The sequence below is a fragment of the Scyliorhinus torazame genome, chromosome 13, assembly GCF_047496885.1.
Source record: "Scyliorhinus torazame isolate Kashiwa2021f chromosome 13, sScyTor2.1, whole genome shotgun sequence".
In the NCBI taxonomy this organism is placed as follows: Eukaryota; Metazoa; Chordata; class Chondrichthyes; order Carcharhiniformes; family Scyliorhinidae; genus Scyliorhinus; species Scyliorhinus torazame.
Window position 1 is genome coordinate 81,622,067 of NC_092719.1, and position 17,243 is coordinate 81,639,309.

General features: G+C 46.1%; 1 protein-coding gene across 1 annotated transcript in view; it reads left to right on the forward strand.

Moving 5' to 3' along the window:
- Positions 1-17,243, forward strand: part of plxnc1 (plexin C1) — a 361,547-nt gene that overhangs the window by 57,513 nt on the left and 286,791 nt on the right. Inside the window, exons 6-7 of the mRNA XM_072471872.1 lie at positions 2,056-2,224; positions 8,922-9,030. Of these exons, the coding sequence (XP_072327973.1) occupies positions 2,056-2,224; positions 8,922-9,030 (278 nt within the window). The remainder of the gene's footprint in view (positions 1-2,055; positions 2,225-8,921; positions 9,031-17,243) is intronic.

Consider the following 17,243-nt stretch of genomic DNA (forward strand, 5'->3'; position numbering starts at 1 on the left):
CCGTGCTGGCCCCCTGTCGGGGTCCGAATCACTGCTCCTGAGGCCATGTTGACGCCGTTGGGAAGCGTGACGGCGTTTACGACGGCGTCAACACTTAGCCTCAGGATCAGAGAATCCCACCCAAGACGTACCCAGAGAATCATTAACTCATTATAGGCCAGGGTTCCTCATTCCTCTTCCAGAGCACTTGCTGCCACAGTACATACTGGAGAAGCTGACAGATGTGAGCAACCACAGCCACTTGTGCTGGACTTCAACTCCGCCCACCCAAAAGGACCCTCCTGCCATTTTGAGGGACCTCACTTGCTGATTAACAGTGTAGTCAAGGTCATATTTGAAAAATAGTGCACATTACTTTCCATACTCGGTCCATCACCTTCTACTCTCCCCCTGTCACCCATCAACTTCCCCCCAACAACCTTGCCACACCCTATAATCACTATTCCTCTCACCTCTGTCACCTTTGAACCTCCCTCCATTACCCTGTACCCTATTATGATCCACCTCCAAATGCACTCCCTCCCCTCAGAGTCAACACCTATTACCGTCCCCATGCCCACATGACCCTGCCCCGTCCTATGAAACAAGGTATCATTCCAGTGCCCCTCTATGGCATCCAAGCCCCCACCACCCTGCCATGAGACCTTCGTCTACCAAACTCTCATCCTGGAAGTGTCATTTAACCCTCTGTGATTGTACCCTCCTCTCACCAGTACCCTGAGTTCACCTCCCCTCTAGATAGTCTCTTCCTCTACTTCCCCCCTACAGTCTCTCTTCTCCCACCCCTCTCACCCACTTCCCTGTATAGCCTGTCTCCCGTGTCCAGCCTTGGGCACAGCATTTCCTACCCAGGAGCATGCCACTTACGTACAATCGTAAAACTGAGCGTTGTAAATTCTCGCTGGCAGGTAACTTAATTTGGAGGGTGAACTTAGTTCCGGTGAGATGGCCTATTCATGAGCATGTATGAGCTGAAGTCACCTTTAACCCGCCTAAAAGTTAGCCCCCTGCCCGATTTTTTTCCCCCCCACTTGTTTGGAGAGATTAAAACTGATAGCTTTAAATATAAGGCAGCCCTGAATAAATCCCATCAGAAATTCCAATAAACTATTTAGCCAAAGAGCTTTTATAAAGTGGAACTTGCCAGCACATGAGCTGGAATTTTACGAGGAGCTGGTGACCCTTCTCTCTCAGATAAAATATCAGGGATAAGCCCATCTGTGCTTGGCCAGGCACGTCAAGTTGGGTCATTAATTGTCTCAAGACAAGACTTCCATCTCCATCTAGTCACTGTTGGGACCACAGGCAGTCCCTGTGGAATAGATGCCATGGACCGAACCTAAAGGCAGGATTGACGATTGGGGTGGAGACCAGGTGCACCAAAGCAAAGTGGAAAAATGGAGTGTGGGGAAACTACCTTCTGTGGCAGTTGGGGGCAGGTTCTTTAAAGGAGACACTCCATCTAACCAATATCAAGGCCGCAAGGCTTTACCTGGCAGCCTGGACACTTGGCTTTTGCATCTATCGAGGGTCAATCTGAGTGGTGGTCTGTGGTAAGCCTTCAGTGGCTATTAATTGGTCACTTAAGGCCATGGACAGGCAGACTGCCTGATGTTTTCCCAATGTGTAAATTCCCAGTGGATAGGTGACTGGCATTTCCCCCATTTTCTCCTCCCCACCCACAATTCCACAAAATCTGTGAATATGTTCCCAGAGAGGCGGGGGCTGTGGTGGGGGAGAATACAATTCTAGCCATGGAGTAGTTGAGGCAATTAACATTGATGCAATTAAGAGTAAGCTAAATAAACACATGAGGGAGAACAGATAATAGAAGGACATGTTGATGGGGTTAGATGAAGAAAGGTTGGAGGAGCTTTAGCGTGAAATGTGAACACCATCATAGAACAGTTGGGTCAAATGGACTATTTCTGTGTTGTAATCCCTATGCAATTTCAAGTAAAGGAGTTATAACATTGCAAGTTGATGTTGTTGCAATGCCCTAATTCTATGGGTTTATTTTGTGGTTGTATTTTCATGTCAAACATCACCTTTTAGCTCTTTACGGTAAAAGGAAGAGGGAAGCTCAGCAATTTCATGAATGAAAATACAACTTGTACGCTGAGGATTGCCAGAAACAATGAAGTCATTTGCACAGCCAGCAACATAACCAAGTGTTCCTGCCAAGTGTCCAACAATATGTACACTCAGCTCAAAAATCAACCAGGTACCAGATAGTTACATTCACCTTCAACTGGATTGCTCGGGTTTAGGGAAATCCTCCAATTGGTGAAATGCTGATCATCCTCGTAAGCCAGACATCATTTAGGATTTTTTATAGAATAACTGGAGATACAGAGGGAGTTTCTCTTTGTTTCATTATCAAAACTTTATATTTGATGTGCCAAAATCACAGTTTAATAATTGGATTTCCAGTCAATGGTATTTTCAAACCCACAGAATAATGTCATTCTCTGGTGTAACTGAAGCCAGATTTTAACCCATCCCGTGCAGCAAAACTGAGGTGTCTAGCTAGTTAAAATAATGGTGGTGTGGGCGCTTTGCGCCACATCCAGGACACTTTCCAGCACTTGAAAAAAATGTATATATTTTTATTAAAACATTTAACATTTTATATCAAAAAATTACAAAACAAAACTGCACCAACACATCAAAAATTACAAGCAACTAGAGTAACAGGAACCCCAATAACAGAAATTCCACCCAAACAATCCCTGCCCCTCCCCACTAACAGCTAACAATGACCAGATCTTTAAAGTGCAAGATACACAGCTGCCATCTACAATAGAACCCATCAATCAACCCCCTCACCGTGAACTTGACCTTCCCGAGGTACAAGAATTCCATCAAATCACCCAGCCATGCTGCTGCACTGGGTGGCATTGCATGCCTCCAGCTGAGCAATATGCATCGCCTGGCCAACAACGATGTGAATGCCAAAGCATTTGCCCCAGACCTCAGCTCCGGCTGATCCGACACGCCAAATACAGCGACTAACGGACAGGGCTCTAAGTCCACATTCAGGGTTGCCAATATGGTGCTGAACCAGGACCCCCAAAAACCCACCCGCTTGGTATAGGATCAGAACATGTGTGTATGATGAGGAGGCCCTCTCAAGCATCGCTCACATTTATCCTTGACCTCCTCAAAAGACTAACTCATCCTGGCCCTGGTGAGGTGCGCCCCAATCACCACCTTTACCTGTATCAAGCTCAACTTTGCACAGGATGATGTAGCATTCACCCTAAGGAGAGACTCACTCCACACCTTGTCATCCAAAATGGATCCCAGCTCCTTCTCCCACCTGGCCTTCACCTCATCCACCGAAGCCTGCTCTTTCCCCATGAGACGCCTATATATCCGAGATGTGCTGCCCTCCTCCGACCCCATACACAGGAGTATCCTTTACAGCAAAGTAGAAGGCAGTGCCTCTGAGAAAGTTGGAAATGCCCACCAAACAAAGTCTTGCACCTGGAAATATCTGAACATGTCCGTCGCCCAAGCCCTGCTTTCTCCTTCAACTCCTCCCAACTCGCGAACCACCCTTCCAAAAACGGGACCCTCACCCTCTCCAGCCCCCTAACTTCCCACCCCTTGAATGTGACATCCAATCTCGCCCACTCAAACAAATTGTTCCTATAGATTGGGGCCCAACTTGACACCGCTGTCAGCTGAAAATTCTGACAGAGTTGCCACCATATTGTTAACGTGGAGTTGACTACCGGATTTACAGAATACTTCGCTGGAGAAAACTGCACACCAGCGCCACCCAGCCTGTCCCTTTACATGACCCTGACTTCATCCGTATCCAACTAACGTTCTACTCCCCCAAAAGACCCCAATGCCTTCTCCACATTGGCTTCCCAATAATACAACCAATTAGGCAGCGCCAACTCCCCCCCCCCCAACCTGCCTTTACCTCTGCAGGCCCCTCTCCGAACCGAAGAATTCTCCCGCCCATTATGAGCCGCTCCATCTCCAGAAAAAATTACTTTGGCAAAAAAAACTGGGAGCAATTGAAAACAAGTCGCGGCAAAATAACCATCTTAATAGATTGAACTAGGCCTGCCAGGAATGTTGTCCCATCTCTGCAAGTCCGCTTTAACTCTGCTTGCCAAGATTGTAGAATTCAATTAGCAAAGTTGAGCCCAGTCCCGGGGCACCTGAACCCCCAAATAGCGAAAACTGGTTCCCACCAGACACAATGACAGCCCCCCAACCCAGCACCAACTCTACCCCGCCCCTCCCCCCCCCCCCCCCCCAATAGAGGGCTAACCACGAAATATTCACTCTTCCCAACATTCAGTTCATATCCTGAAAAGGAACCAAACCTCTTCAATATTCATTATCTCCCCATAACTGACCCTGCATTCCTCACGTACATCACAGCAAAAGGCTGTCTGCGTAAAGGGACACCCTATGCTCTACTCCACCCCTCACAATTCCTCTCCACTTGTCCGTGGCCCTCAAAACATTTGCCAGTGGTTTGATTGCCAACATGAACAACAGAGGAGACAGGACATCCCTGCCTCATTCCCCTGTGCAGCCCGAATTACCCCAAATTCATAGTGTTCCTTTGAACACTAACAGCCGGCGCTTCATATAACAACGGAACCCATGATGCAAACCCAGGCCTAATCCCAAACCTCTCCAGATCCGGGAACAAATAACTCCATTTGACCCTATCGAATGCCTTTTCAGCATCTAGAGACAGGATAATCTCCGGTTCTAGCTCCACTGCTGGTGTAAGAACCACATTAATTATCGCCTCATGTTGGACGACAGCTTTCTACCCTTTACAAACTCCATCTGGTCTTCCCCCACTACCTCTGGGAGGCCAGGGCTCCAGCTCAAGGCTAGGATTTTAGCCAAAGGTTTCGCATCCACATTAAGCAGAGACATTGGGTGCTACGACCCACACTCTATGGGGCCCTTGTTCTTGTTCAGAAGGAGGGAGATGAGTGCCTGCTTCAACATCTCTGGGAGGTACCTCCACGCCATTGAGTCGTTAAACATCCCCAGCAACAATGGGCCCAGTTAATCCTCAAACTTCCTGTAAAATTCTACTGGGAACCCATCAGGCCCTGGCGCCTTCTCTGTCTCCATCTTACCCAGAGCACAACGGATCTCCTCCAATTCCATTGGCGTCTCCCGCAACTCATCCCCCAGCTGAGGAAACTCCAAGCTTTCCAAGAACACAGCCATCCCCCGCTCATCCTCTGGCAGTTCCGACCTGTAAAACCCCTCATAGTAGGAATGAAACGCCTCGTTCATTTTCTCTGGGCTCGAGACCAACCCACCGCTCAGCACCCGCTCCTCATTCTTTACCCCAGATAACAAGGTCCTACCCATAACAAAAAAATCGAGACGCAATACAATCTCCCTGACAGCCTCTTGCCGCCTTAACTGATGAGCAATCAGGCGGCTAGCCTTCTCCCCGTACTCATAAACCACCCCCTTTAAGCGCTGCAGCTGTCACACCACCCAGTCCGTGCACAGTAGGTCATATTGCATTTGCAGCTTCTTCCTGTGCGCCAAGAGCTCCGGTGTTGGATCACTCACATACTCCCTATCCACACCCAGAATGTATTCCTGTTCTCCCGATCCATCTATGACTTGTACGAGATGATCTCCCCTTTAATTACCGCCTTTAATGCCTCCCACACCATAGACGGAGAGATCATCCATTTTCATTCCATTCATCATAGTTCTTTGTGGTCCTTGAAATCTACGCACACAATCCCAAACCCGATAACAATCCCACGTCCAGCCTCCAGCCTGTGCACTGTGGCCGCCCCCCCCCCCCCCTCCCCCGCTTTAAATCCATCCGATGCAGCGCATGGTCGGAAATAACCACCGCTAAATTCTCCTCATTCTTTACCCCAGATAACAAGGTCCTACCCATAACAAAAAAATCGAGACGCAATACACCTTGCGTACAGGCGAAAAAAAGAAAACTCCTTAACACCCCCGGGTGCGTAAACCGCCACAGATCCGCCCCTCCTGTCATTTCCATAAATGGCATTAACACCTTTGTCATCCTCGAAGAGACCAGCGATCTGTGCTTGGAGAGGCTCAACTTTGGATCCAGAACACAATTGAAAGCCCCTCCCCTAAAATCAGCTGCTGTGTATCCAGTTCCAGAATGGCTGCGAACACCTTTCGCAATTTTAACTACATAGGATTTTGACAGCACAGAGGTTGCCCACCGAAGGCAGGCGAGCACCTAATTAAAATGAGATGATCAAAACCTGGTGATGCCTGGTGCCAGGGAGGCCTGAGCAACCTTGAACCCTTCAGCACAGCATGGAGGCAGGAGAAGGCCAGGTTTCTGTGGTCTAGAGGAGCAGGAATTACCCTCCTGACGCAACAGGAACACCTTGAGGCCTCACTCCCCCAACCAACAGGATTTCCCTCCCATCATCTTGGTCCATGATCAACCTGACTCCTCTACCCCCTCCTCCCCCTCCCCCTAATTCACCTTGTGTATTCCCTTCTCCCGACTGATTTCCTGTTCTTGCGTCATTCCCACCGGTTTTAGAACAAACAAAGAACAAAGAAATGTACAGCACAGGAACAGGCCCTTCGGCCCTCCAAGCCCGTGCCGACCATACTGCCCGACTAAACTACAATCTTCTACACTTCCTGGGTCCGTATCCTTCTATTCCCATCCTATTCATATATTTGTCAAGATGCCCCTTAAATGTCCCTATCGTCCCTGCCTCCACTACCTCCTCCGGTAGTGAGTTCCAGGCACCCACTACCCTCTGCGTAAAAAACTTGCCTCGTACATCTACTCTAAACTTTGCCCCTCTCACCTTAAACCTATGCCCCCTAGTAATTGACCCCTCTACCCTGGGGAAAAGCCTCTGACTATCCACTCTGTCTATGCCCCTCATAATTTTGTATACCTCTATCAGGTCGCCCCTCAACCTCCTTCGTTCCAGTGAGAACAAACCGAGTTTATTCAATCGCTCCTCATAGCTTATGCCCTCCATACCAGGCAACATTCTGGTAAATCTCTTCTGCACCCTCTCTAAAGCCTCCACATCCTTCTGGTAGTGTGGCGACCAGAATTGAACACTATACTCCAAGTGTGGCCTAACTAAGGTTCTATACAGCTGCAACATGACTTGCCAATTCTTATACTCAATGCCCCGGCCAATGAAGGCAAGCATGCCGTATGCCTTCTTGACTACCTTCTCCACCTGTGTAGCCCCTTTCAGTGATCTGTGGACCTGTACTCCTAGATCTCTTTGACTTTCAATACTCTTGAGGGTTCTACCATTCACTGTATATTCCCTACCTGCATTAGCCCTTCCAAAATGCATTACCTCACATTTGTCCAGGTTAAACTCCATCTGCCATCTCTCCGCCCAAGTCTCCAGACAATCTAAATCCTGCTGTATCCTCAGACAGTCCTCATCACTATCCGCAATTCCACCAACCTTTGTGTCGTCTGCAAACTTACTAATCAGACCAGTTACATTTTCCTCCAAATCATTTATATATACTACAAAGAGCAAAGGTCCCAGCACTGATCCCTGTGGAACACCACTGGTCACAGCCCTCCAATTAGAAAAGCATCCCTCCATTGCTACCCTCTGCCTTCTATGGCCTAGCCAGTTCTGTATCCACCTTGCCAGTTCACCCCTGATCCCGTGTGACTTCACCTTTTGTACTAGTCTACCATGAGGGACCTTGTCAAAGGCCTTACTGAAGTCCATATAGACAACATCTACTGCCCTACCTGCATCAATCATCTTAGTGACCTCCTCGAAAAACTCTATCAAGTTAGTGAGACACGACCTCCCCTTCACAAAACCGTGCTGCCTCTCACTAATACGTCCATTTGCTTCCAAATGGGAGTAGATCCTGTCTCGAAGAATTCTCTCCAGTAATTTCCCTACCACTGAAGTAAGGCTCACCGGCCTGTAGTTCCCGGGATTATCCCTGCCACCCTTCTTAAACAGAGGAACAACATTGGCTATTCTCCAGTCCTCCGGGACATCCCCTGAAGACAGCGAGGATCCAAAGATTTCTGTCAAGGCCTCAGCAATTTCCTCTCCAGCCTCCTTCAGTATTCTGGGGTAGATCCCATCCGGCCCTGGGGACTTATCTACCTTAATATTTTTTAAGACACCCAACACCTCGTCTTTTTGGATCACAATGTGACCCAGGCTATCTACACCCCCTTCTCCAGACTCAACATCTACCAATTCCTTCTCTTTGGTGAATACTGATGCAAAGTATTCATTTAGTACCTCGCCCATTTCCTCTGGCTCCACACATAGATTCCCTTGCCTATCCTTCAGTGGGCCAACCCTTTCCCTGGCTACCCTCTTGCTTTTTATGTAAGTGTAAAAAGCCTTGGGATTTTCCTTAACCCTATTTGCCAATGACTTGCCAAACAAAACCTAAAGTTGTAAATTATGTAAATAAGATGCATGGTAGCACAGTGGTTAGCACTGTTGCTTCACAGCGCCAGGGCTCCAGGTTTAATTCCCGACTTAGGTCATTGCCTGTGCGGAGTCTGCACGTTCTCCCTGTGTCTGCGTGAGTTTCTTATAGATGCTCCGGCTTCCTCCCACAAGTCCCGAAAGATGTGCTGTTAGGTGAATTGGACATTCTGAATTCTCCCCCTGTGAACAGGCACCGGAATGTGGTGGCTAGGGGCCTTTCACAGTAACTTCATTGCAGTGTTAATGGAAGCCTACTTGTGACAATAAAGATTATTATTGTTATTATTCAAAATGTGAATGAGGTCTGGGTGTTACATCAGGCTTTGGTTTAAACCATGGCTTTCCTCCAATCTCATAATCTATCCATCTGGAGTTAAAATCAGCCTTTAGAATTGCAATATGACATTACTTTAACATGTGTTTCTTGTCTGTTTCTTGTAGACCCAGTTACCATAGAGGTATTAATTGAATCTGGATCTTTGAATTACACCACCCAGTTTACGGTCCATAACTGTTATAAGATTGCGGAAGCTCGGTTTAATAATGCTACGTAAGTTTTGCATCTTATTTACATAATTTACAACTTTAGGTTTTGTTTGGCATGCAAGTAAGAATGGGAAAGATTTTGTCTTAGACTGTTGGTTACAGTTTGGTAGGACTTTGTAATGATACTTAGGTAAACTTTTATTGACTCTTAGAACTACTTACATATATACAGTAAAGGGGACAAGCTAGGAGCTGTCTCCATACTTGCTGGTACACACAACTCTGTCCTATCTTAGACTGACCCTAGGTATGGATCATGTGCTCTTTTACATCACTGTGGGCAGTACTATACTCAGTCATACATTAACCCTATATGTGCCAGACCCTTCTTCTACACCACCTTCCATGTCTTTACTGAATGTATTTAAGTGATTTCAGCTTGCCTTCAGTCTTGTGTTATTATATCATTTTTTAAAAAAAATTTAGAGTACCCAATTCATTTTTTCCAATTAAGGGGCAATTTAGCATGGCCAATCCACCTAGCCTGCACATCTTTGGGTTGTGGGGCGAAACCCACGCAAACACGGGGAGAATGTGCAAACCCCACACAGACAGTGACCCAGATCCAGGATCAAACCTGGGACCTCGGCGCCGTGAGGCTGCAGGGCTAACCCACTGCGCAACCGTGCTGCCCTACGTTGTTATTATATCATTGTTATGGGCCAGGGTTTAGAGAATCCCAAACTGTATCATGGAGTTCACCTGACCCACAACGTTTAATAGATTGTGGTATGGGGAGCACACGGCCCACTCTACAGGTGTGGTACAGCAGAAATGGAAAAGTAATTTTTAAAGCAAAACAATGTTTATTCTGTGAACTCAAATTAACCTTTTTGAAACATACAGTTTCAAAACATCAATTCAGCAAACATCAATTCAAATACAACCCCCAAAGAATACAACACTAAGTAATCCTTAATAACTTCCCAAACAACATCCAGAAGACAGAAGAAACACATTTTAACAGAAGCACATCAGGTTTACATTCACTACTGAAAACATTTATAATTCAGAATTCACCAAATGATCAAGAGATAGTCTTTTTATGGCAGAGAGATCAACAGTACACCTGCACTGTCTGGCGTCCGCTCCAACACTGAAAACGAAACGAAAACACACCCTGCAGCAACCAGCCTAAAATGAAAGTAAAAAGCTGACAGACAGCCCAGCTCCACCCACACTCTGACATCACTGATAAACACCCATTTCTTAAAGGTACATTTCTTAAACACCCATTTCTTAAAGGTGTTCTCACATGACAATCACCTACATTGTCATTACTGAATTCTCACTACCAAATCTCCTCCCTTCATGTCCTTGAATTTAAGGGTTCAGACGATCTGGTGGCTTTATAATATTTCCATATTTCATATGCACTACAGTGAGATGAATGGCTGGCTCCATCACTCCTGGTTCTTCCTATAAACGTGGAGGTTGTTCATTCATCTGGATATGTCTTCTTCCTTTTCTTCTGTTCTTTTGTGTTGACCTGCAATTATCAGTTCGGCTATTGAGCTGGTTGGTGGTTGCTACCCTAACTCGATTCTTATGGGGCAGCTGAGCATTGTGCACCTCTCTTTGTCGTTTCTTTCACTTCACCCGTGGTGGTGTGGATCATGGCAATGTTCTTTGTGGTGAAGAATGATCATTCCTATGACTGGAATAAGGTTTAGTGGTGCAGTTAGGTTTGCATTTCGCTGTCACCAAGGATGGCAGCTGCCAGGTTGAAGCATCTTCTGTGCCTTTGGCATGCTGGCTCGGAGTTGCCGTGTTGACCTGCTGTACTGTCTTTGGAGCCGGATGTTGAGACTCGTCGACTTCGGGTCGCTCACTTTTCCACCCTCCACTGGAGGTCTTTTTATTACCTTCTGGGTGGTTGGCTGGCCTGACCATTAATGGTTTTCCAGCATCTGTAGTAAAAATGGACAAACCTGCTCTGAGAAAAGACACTTCAGAGCTGAAGTCCCAGTCAGTATACTCTTTTTATTGCGTAGTAGGGAACTTGTAGTTCTGTATGATTAACCACTGTGGTTGTCTCAACATTTTTGGCCATTTTGAGGAGATCCACGGCTATAAAAACATTTCTGCTCAAGAGAGAGAAAGGCTGGTTACAGATGATGTACATCAGCTTGAAGATTTGTTTGACACCATATCTTAGTGCTTCCAGTATCAGTATGACTGGGAGTCAGATTCCTCCTGGCCCACAGACTGATATGTCTGTTGTTTGAAGCTGGGGGTCTTTTCGTCGTCATTCTTTATCTGGCAGTTACGCATTAACTGAAATGTCTACATTCCAAAATGCAAAGCCAAGATCTTTGACTGCGTCCAAGAAGTACGGCTGTGTATCTTCCAGGCTTGCATCCAATCTTGTGGATGATCTATGAGCTTTCTGTGCATTTGAGAGTTTTGTCTTGCACAGTTTGCATGTTGACCAGTCCTGTTGCACTGAAAGAATTGGGTTGAAATTGCAGGACATGACCTTGCCTGTGGGGAGGCTTCGCAACACAGCATCGGCATAGTCGCTCTGCTGGCTGGTTTAGGTATTTCTTTTCCTGGCTTGGAGTTACCTTTCTCTTTGTTGCTTGACCAACTGAACTGTGGTTTGGCCTCTGTAAGATCATTTTGTTTTCTCCATTAAAATGATTCTGAGTTTCTCATAAGAATTCTGACTGCTCCAGGCCTAGCCTAATACAATTTAAGGTAGTCCATTGGGCACATCTGAAAGTGGCTCAGGTGAGCAAGTTTTTTGGGGTAGAGGACAGGTGTGCGAGGTGCGTGGGAAGCTAGCAAATCGTGTCCACATGTTTTGGACATGCCCGAGGCTTAGAAGGTTTTGGCAGGGTTTTGCTAAGGCAATGTCCACGGTACTAAAAACACGGGTGGTGCCGAGTCCGTAGGTGGCGATCTTTGGAGTGTTGGAAGAGCCGGGAGTTCAGGGGGCGAAAGAGGCTGACGTCTTGGCCTTTGTCTGCCTAGTAGCCCAGAGACGGCAGAGACGGATCTTATTAATGTGGAGGAACTCGAAGCCCCCGACTGTAGAGACCTGGGTTAGTGACATGGCTGGGTTTCTCAGTCTCAAGAAAATAAAGTTCGCCTTAAGAGGGTCAATGTTCGGGTTCACCCGGAGGTGGCAGCCGTTCGCCGACTTTCTCGGGGAAAATTAAAATGTCAGCAGATGCAGTACAAAAGAACAAACAAAGAACAAAGAGAACAAAGAAAATTACAGCACAGGTACAGGCCCTTCGGCCCTCCCAGCCTGCGCCGATCCCAATCCTTTATCTAAACCTGTCTTCTATTTTCCAAGAATCTACTTCCCTCTGTTCCCCACCCGTTCATATATCTGTCTAGATGCATCTTAAATGATGCACTCGTGCCCGCCTCTACCACTTCCGCTGGAAAAGCCTTCCAGGCACCAACCACCCTCTGCGTAAAACACTTTCCACGCACATCTCCCTTAAACTTTCCCCCTCTCACCTTGAAATCGTGACCCCTTGTAGTTGACACCCCCACTCTTGGAAAAAGCTTGTTGCTATCCAACCTGTCCATACCTCTCATAATTTTGTAGACCTCAATCAGGTCCCCCCTCAACCTCCGTCTTTCCAATGAAAACAATCCTAATCTACTCAACCTTTCTTCATAGCTAGCACCCTCCATACCAGGCAACATCCTGGTGAACCTCCTCTGCACCCTCTCTAAAGCATCCACATCCTTCTGGTAATGTGGCGACCAGAACTGCACGCAGTATTCCAAATGTGGCCTAACCAAAGTCCTATACAACTGTAACATGACCTGCTGATTCTTGTACTCAATACCCCGTCCGATGAAGGCAAGCATGCTGTATGCCTTCATGACCACTCTTATCGACCTGTGTTGCCACCTTCAGGGTACAATGGACCTGAACTCCCGGATCTCCCTGTACGTCAATTTTCCCCAGGACTCTTCCATTGACCGTATAGTCCGCTCTTGAATTAGATCTTCCAAAATGCATCACCTCGCATTTGCCTGGATTGAACTCCATCTGCCATTTCTCTGCCCAACTCTCCAATCTATCTATACTTTGCTGTATTCTCTGACAGTCTTCCTCTCTATCTGCAACTCCACCAATCTTAGTATCATCTGCAAACTTGCTAATCAGACCACCTATACTTCATCCAGATCATTTATGTATTTCACAAACAACAGTGGTCCGAGCATGGATCCCTGTGGAACACCACTAGTCACCTTTCTCCATTTTGAGACACTCCCTTCCACCACTACTCTCTGTCTCCTGTTGCCCAGCCAGTTCTTTATCCATCTAGCTAGTACACCCTGAACCCCATACGAGTTCACTTTTTCCATCAACCTGCCATGGGAAACTTTATCAAACGCCTTACTGAAGTCCATGTATATGACATCTCCAGCCCTTCCCTCATCAATTAACTTTGTCACTTCCTCAAAGAATTCTATTAAGTTTGTAGGACATGACCTTCCCTGCACAAAACCATGCTGCCTATCACTGATAAGTCTATTTTCTTCCAAATGTGAATAGATCATATCCCTCAGTATCTTCTCCAACAGTTTGCCTACCACTGACGTCAAGCTCACAGGTTTATAATTCCCTGGATTATCCCTACTACCTTTCTTAAACAAAGGGACAACATTAGCAATTCTCCAGTCCTCCGGGACCTCACCCGTGCTCAAGGATGCTGCAAAGATATCTGTTAAGGCCCCATCTATTTCATCCCTCGCTTCCCTCAGTAACCTGGGATAGATCCCATCCGGACCTGGGGACTTGTCCACCTTAATGCCTTTTAGAATACCCAAAACTTCCCCCTTCCTTATGCTGTCTTAACCTAGAGTATTTAAACATCCATTCCTAGCCTCAACATCCGTCATGTCCCTCTCCTTGGTGAATACGGATGCAAAGTACTCATTAAGAATCTCACCCATTTCCTCTGACTCCACGCATAAATTCCCTCTTTTGTCTTTGAGTGGGCCAATCCTTTCTCTGGTTACCCTCTTGCTCCTTATATACGAATAAAAGGCTTTGGGATTTTCCTTACCCCTGTTAGCCAAAGATATTTCATGACACCTTTTAGCCCTCTTTATTGCGCGTTTGAGATTTGTCCTACTTTCCCGATATTCCTCCAAAGCTTCATCAGTTTTAAGTCACCTAGATCTTATGTATGCTTCCTTTTTCATCTTAGCTAGTCTCACAATTCCATCCGTCATCCATGGTTCCCTAATCTTGCCATTTCTAGCCCTCATTTTCACAGGGACATGTCTGTCCTGCACTCTAATTAACCTTTCCTTAAAAGACTCCCATATTTCAAATGTGGATTTACCCTTAAACAGCTGCACCCAATCCACATTCCCTAGCTCCTGCCGAATTTTATTAAACTTGGCCTTTCCCCAATTTAGCACTCTTCCTTTAGGACCACTCTCGTCTTTGTCCATGAGTATTCTAAAACTTACGGAATTGTGATCGCTATTTCCAAAATAATCACCGACTGAAACTTCAACCACCTGGCCGGGATCACTCCCCAATACCAGGTCCAGTATAGCCCCTTCCCGAGTTGGACTATTTACATACTGCTCTAAAAAAACTCTCCTGGATTCTCCTTAGAAATTCAGCTCCATTTACGCCTCCAACACTACATGAGTCCCATTCAATGTTGGGGAAGTTAAAATCTCCCATCAAAACCACCCTATTGCTCCTACATTTTTCTATAATCTGTCTACATATTTGTACCTCTACTTCACGCTCGCTTTTGGGAGGCCTGTATTAAAGTCCCAACAATGTTACTGCACCCTTCCTATTTCTTAGCTCTACCCATATTGCCTCAGTGCTCGAATCCTCCATCGTGCCCTCCTTAATCACAGCTGAGATATCATCTCTGACCAGCAATCCAAGTCCTCCATCCATAAGACCATAAGACCATAAGACATAGGAGCGGAAGTAAGGCCATTTGGCCCATCGAGTCCACTCCACCATTCAATCATGGCTGATTTCAACTCCATTTACCCGCTCTCTCTCCATAGCCCTTAATTCCTCGAGAAATCAAGAATTTATCAACTTCTGTCTTAAAGACACTCAACGTCCCGGCCTCCACCGCCCTCTGTGGCAATGAATTCCACAGACCCACCACTCTCTGGCTGAAGACATTTCTCCTCATCTCTGTTCTAAAGTGACTCCCTTTTATTCTAAGGCTGTGCCCCCGGGTCCTAGTCTCCCCTGCTAATGGAAACAACTTCCCTACATCCACCCTATCTAAGCCATTCATTATCTTGTAAGTTTCTATTAGATCTCCCCTCAACCTCCTAAACTCCAATGAATATAATCCCAGGATCCTCAGACGTTCATCGTATGTTAGGCCTACCATTCCTGGGATCATCCGTGTGAATCTCCGCTGGACCCGCTCCAGTGCCAGTATGTCCTTCCTGAGGTGTGGGGCCCAAAATTGCTCACAGTATTCTAAATGGGGCCTAACTAATGCTTTATAAAGCTTCAGAAGTACATCCCTGCTTTGATATTCCAAGCCTCTTGAGATGAATGACAACATTGCATTTGCTTTCTTAATTACGGACTCAACCTGCAAGTTTACCTTTAGAGAATCCTGGACTAGGACTCCCAAGTCCCTTTGCACTTCAGCATTATGAATTTTGTCACCGTTTAGAAAATAGTCCATGCCTCTATTCTTTTTTCCAAAGTGCAAGACCTCGCACTTGCCCACGTTGAATTTCATCAGCCATTTCTTGGACCACTCTCCTAAACTGTCTAAATCTTTCTGCAGCCTCCCCACCTCCTCCATACTACCTGCCCCTCCACCTATCTTTGTATCATCGGCAAACTTAGCCAGAATGCCCCCAGTCCCGTCATCTAGATCGTTAATATACAAAGAGAACAGCTGTGGCCCCAACACTGAACCCTGCGGGACACCACTCGTCACCGGTTGCCATTCCGAAAAAGAACCTTTGATCCCAACTCTCTGCCTTCTGCCTGACAGCCAATCGTCAATTCATGTTAGTACCTTGCCTCGAATACCATGGGCCCTTATTTTACTCAGCAGTCTCCTGTGAAGCACCTTATCAAAGGCCTTTTGGAAGTCAAGATAGATAACATCCATTGGCTCTCCTTGGTCTAACCTATTTGTTATCTCTTCAAAGAACTCTAACAGGTTTGTCAGGCACGACCTCCCCTTACTAAATCCATGCTGACTTGTCCTAATCCGACCCTGCACTTCCAAGAATTTAGAAATCTCATCCTTAACAATGGATTCTAGAATCTTGCCAACAACCGAGGTTAGGCTAATTGGCCTATAATTTTCCATCTTTTTCCTTGTTCTCTTCTTGGCAGGGGGGTTACAACAGCGATTTTCCAATCCTCTGGGACTTTCCCTGACTCCAGTGACTATTGAAAGATCATAACTAACGCCTCCACTATTTCTTCAGCTATATCCTTGAGAACTGCAGGATGTAGCCCATCTGGGCCTGGAGATTTATCAATTTTTAGACCTCTTAGTTTCTCTAGCACTTTCTCCTTTGTGATGGCTACCATATTCAACTCTGTCCCCTGACTCTCCAGAATTGTTGGGATATTACTCATGTCTTCTACTGTGAAGACTGACGCAAAGTACTTATTCAGTTCCTCAGCTATTTCCTTGTCTCCCATCACAAAATTACCAGCGTCATTTTGGAGCGGCCCAATGTCAACTTTTGCCTCCCGTTTGTTTTTAATGTATTTAAAGAAACTTTTACTATCATTCCTAATGTTACTGGCTAGCCTACCTTCAAATTTGATCCTCTCTTTCCTTATCTCTCTCTTTGTTATCCTCTGTTTGTTTTTGTAGCCTTCCCAATCTTCTGACTTTCCACTACTCTTTGCCACATTATAGGCTTTCTCTTTTGCTTTGATGCATTCCTTAACTTCCTTTGTCAGCCATGGCTGCCTAATCCCCCCTCTGATAACCTTTCTTTTCTTTGGGATGAACCTCTGTACTGTGTCCTCAATTACTCCCAGAAACTCCTGCCATTGCTGTTCCACTGTCTTTCCCACTAGGCTCTGCTCCCAGTCGATTTTCGTCAGTTCCTCCCTCATGCCCCTGTAGTTACCTTTATTTAACTGTAACACCTTTACATCTGATTCTACCTTATTTTTTTCAAATTGGAGATTGAATTCTACCATATTATGATCACTGCCTCCTAAGTACTCCCTTACTTTAAGATCTTTAATCAAGT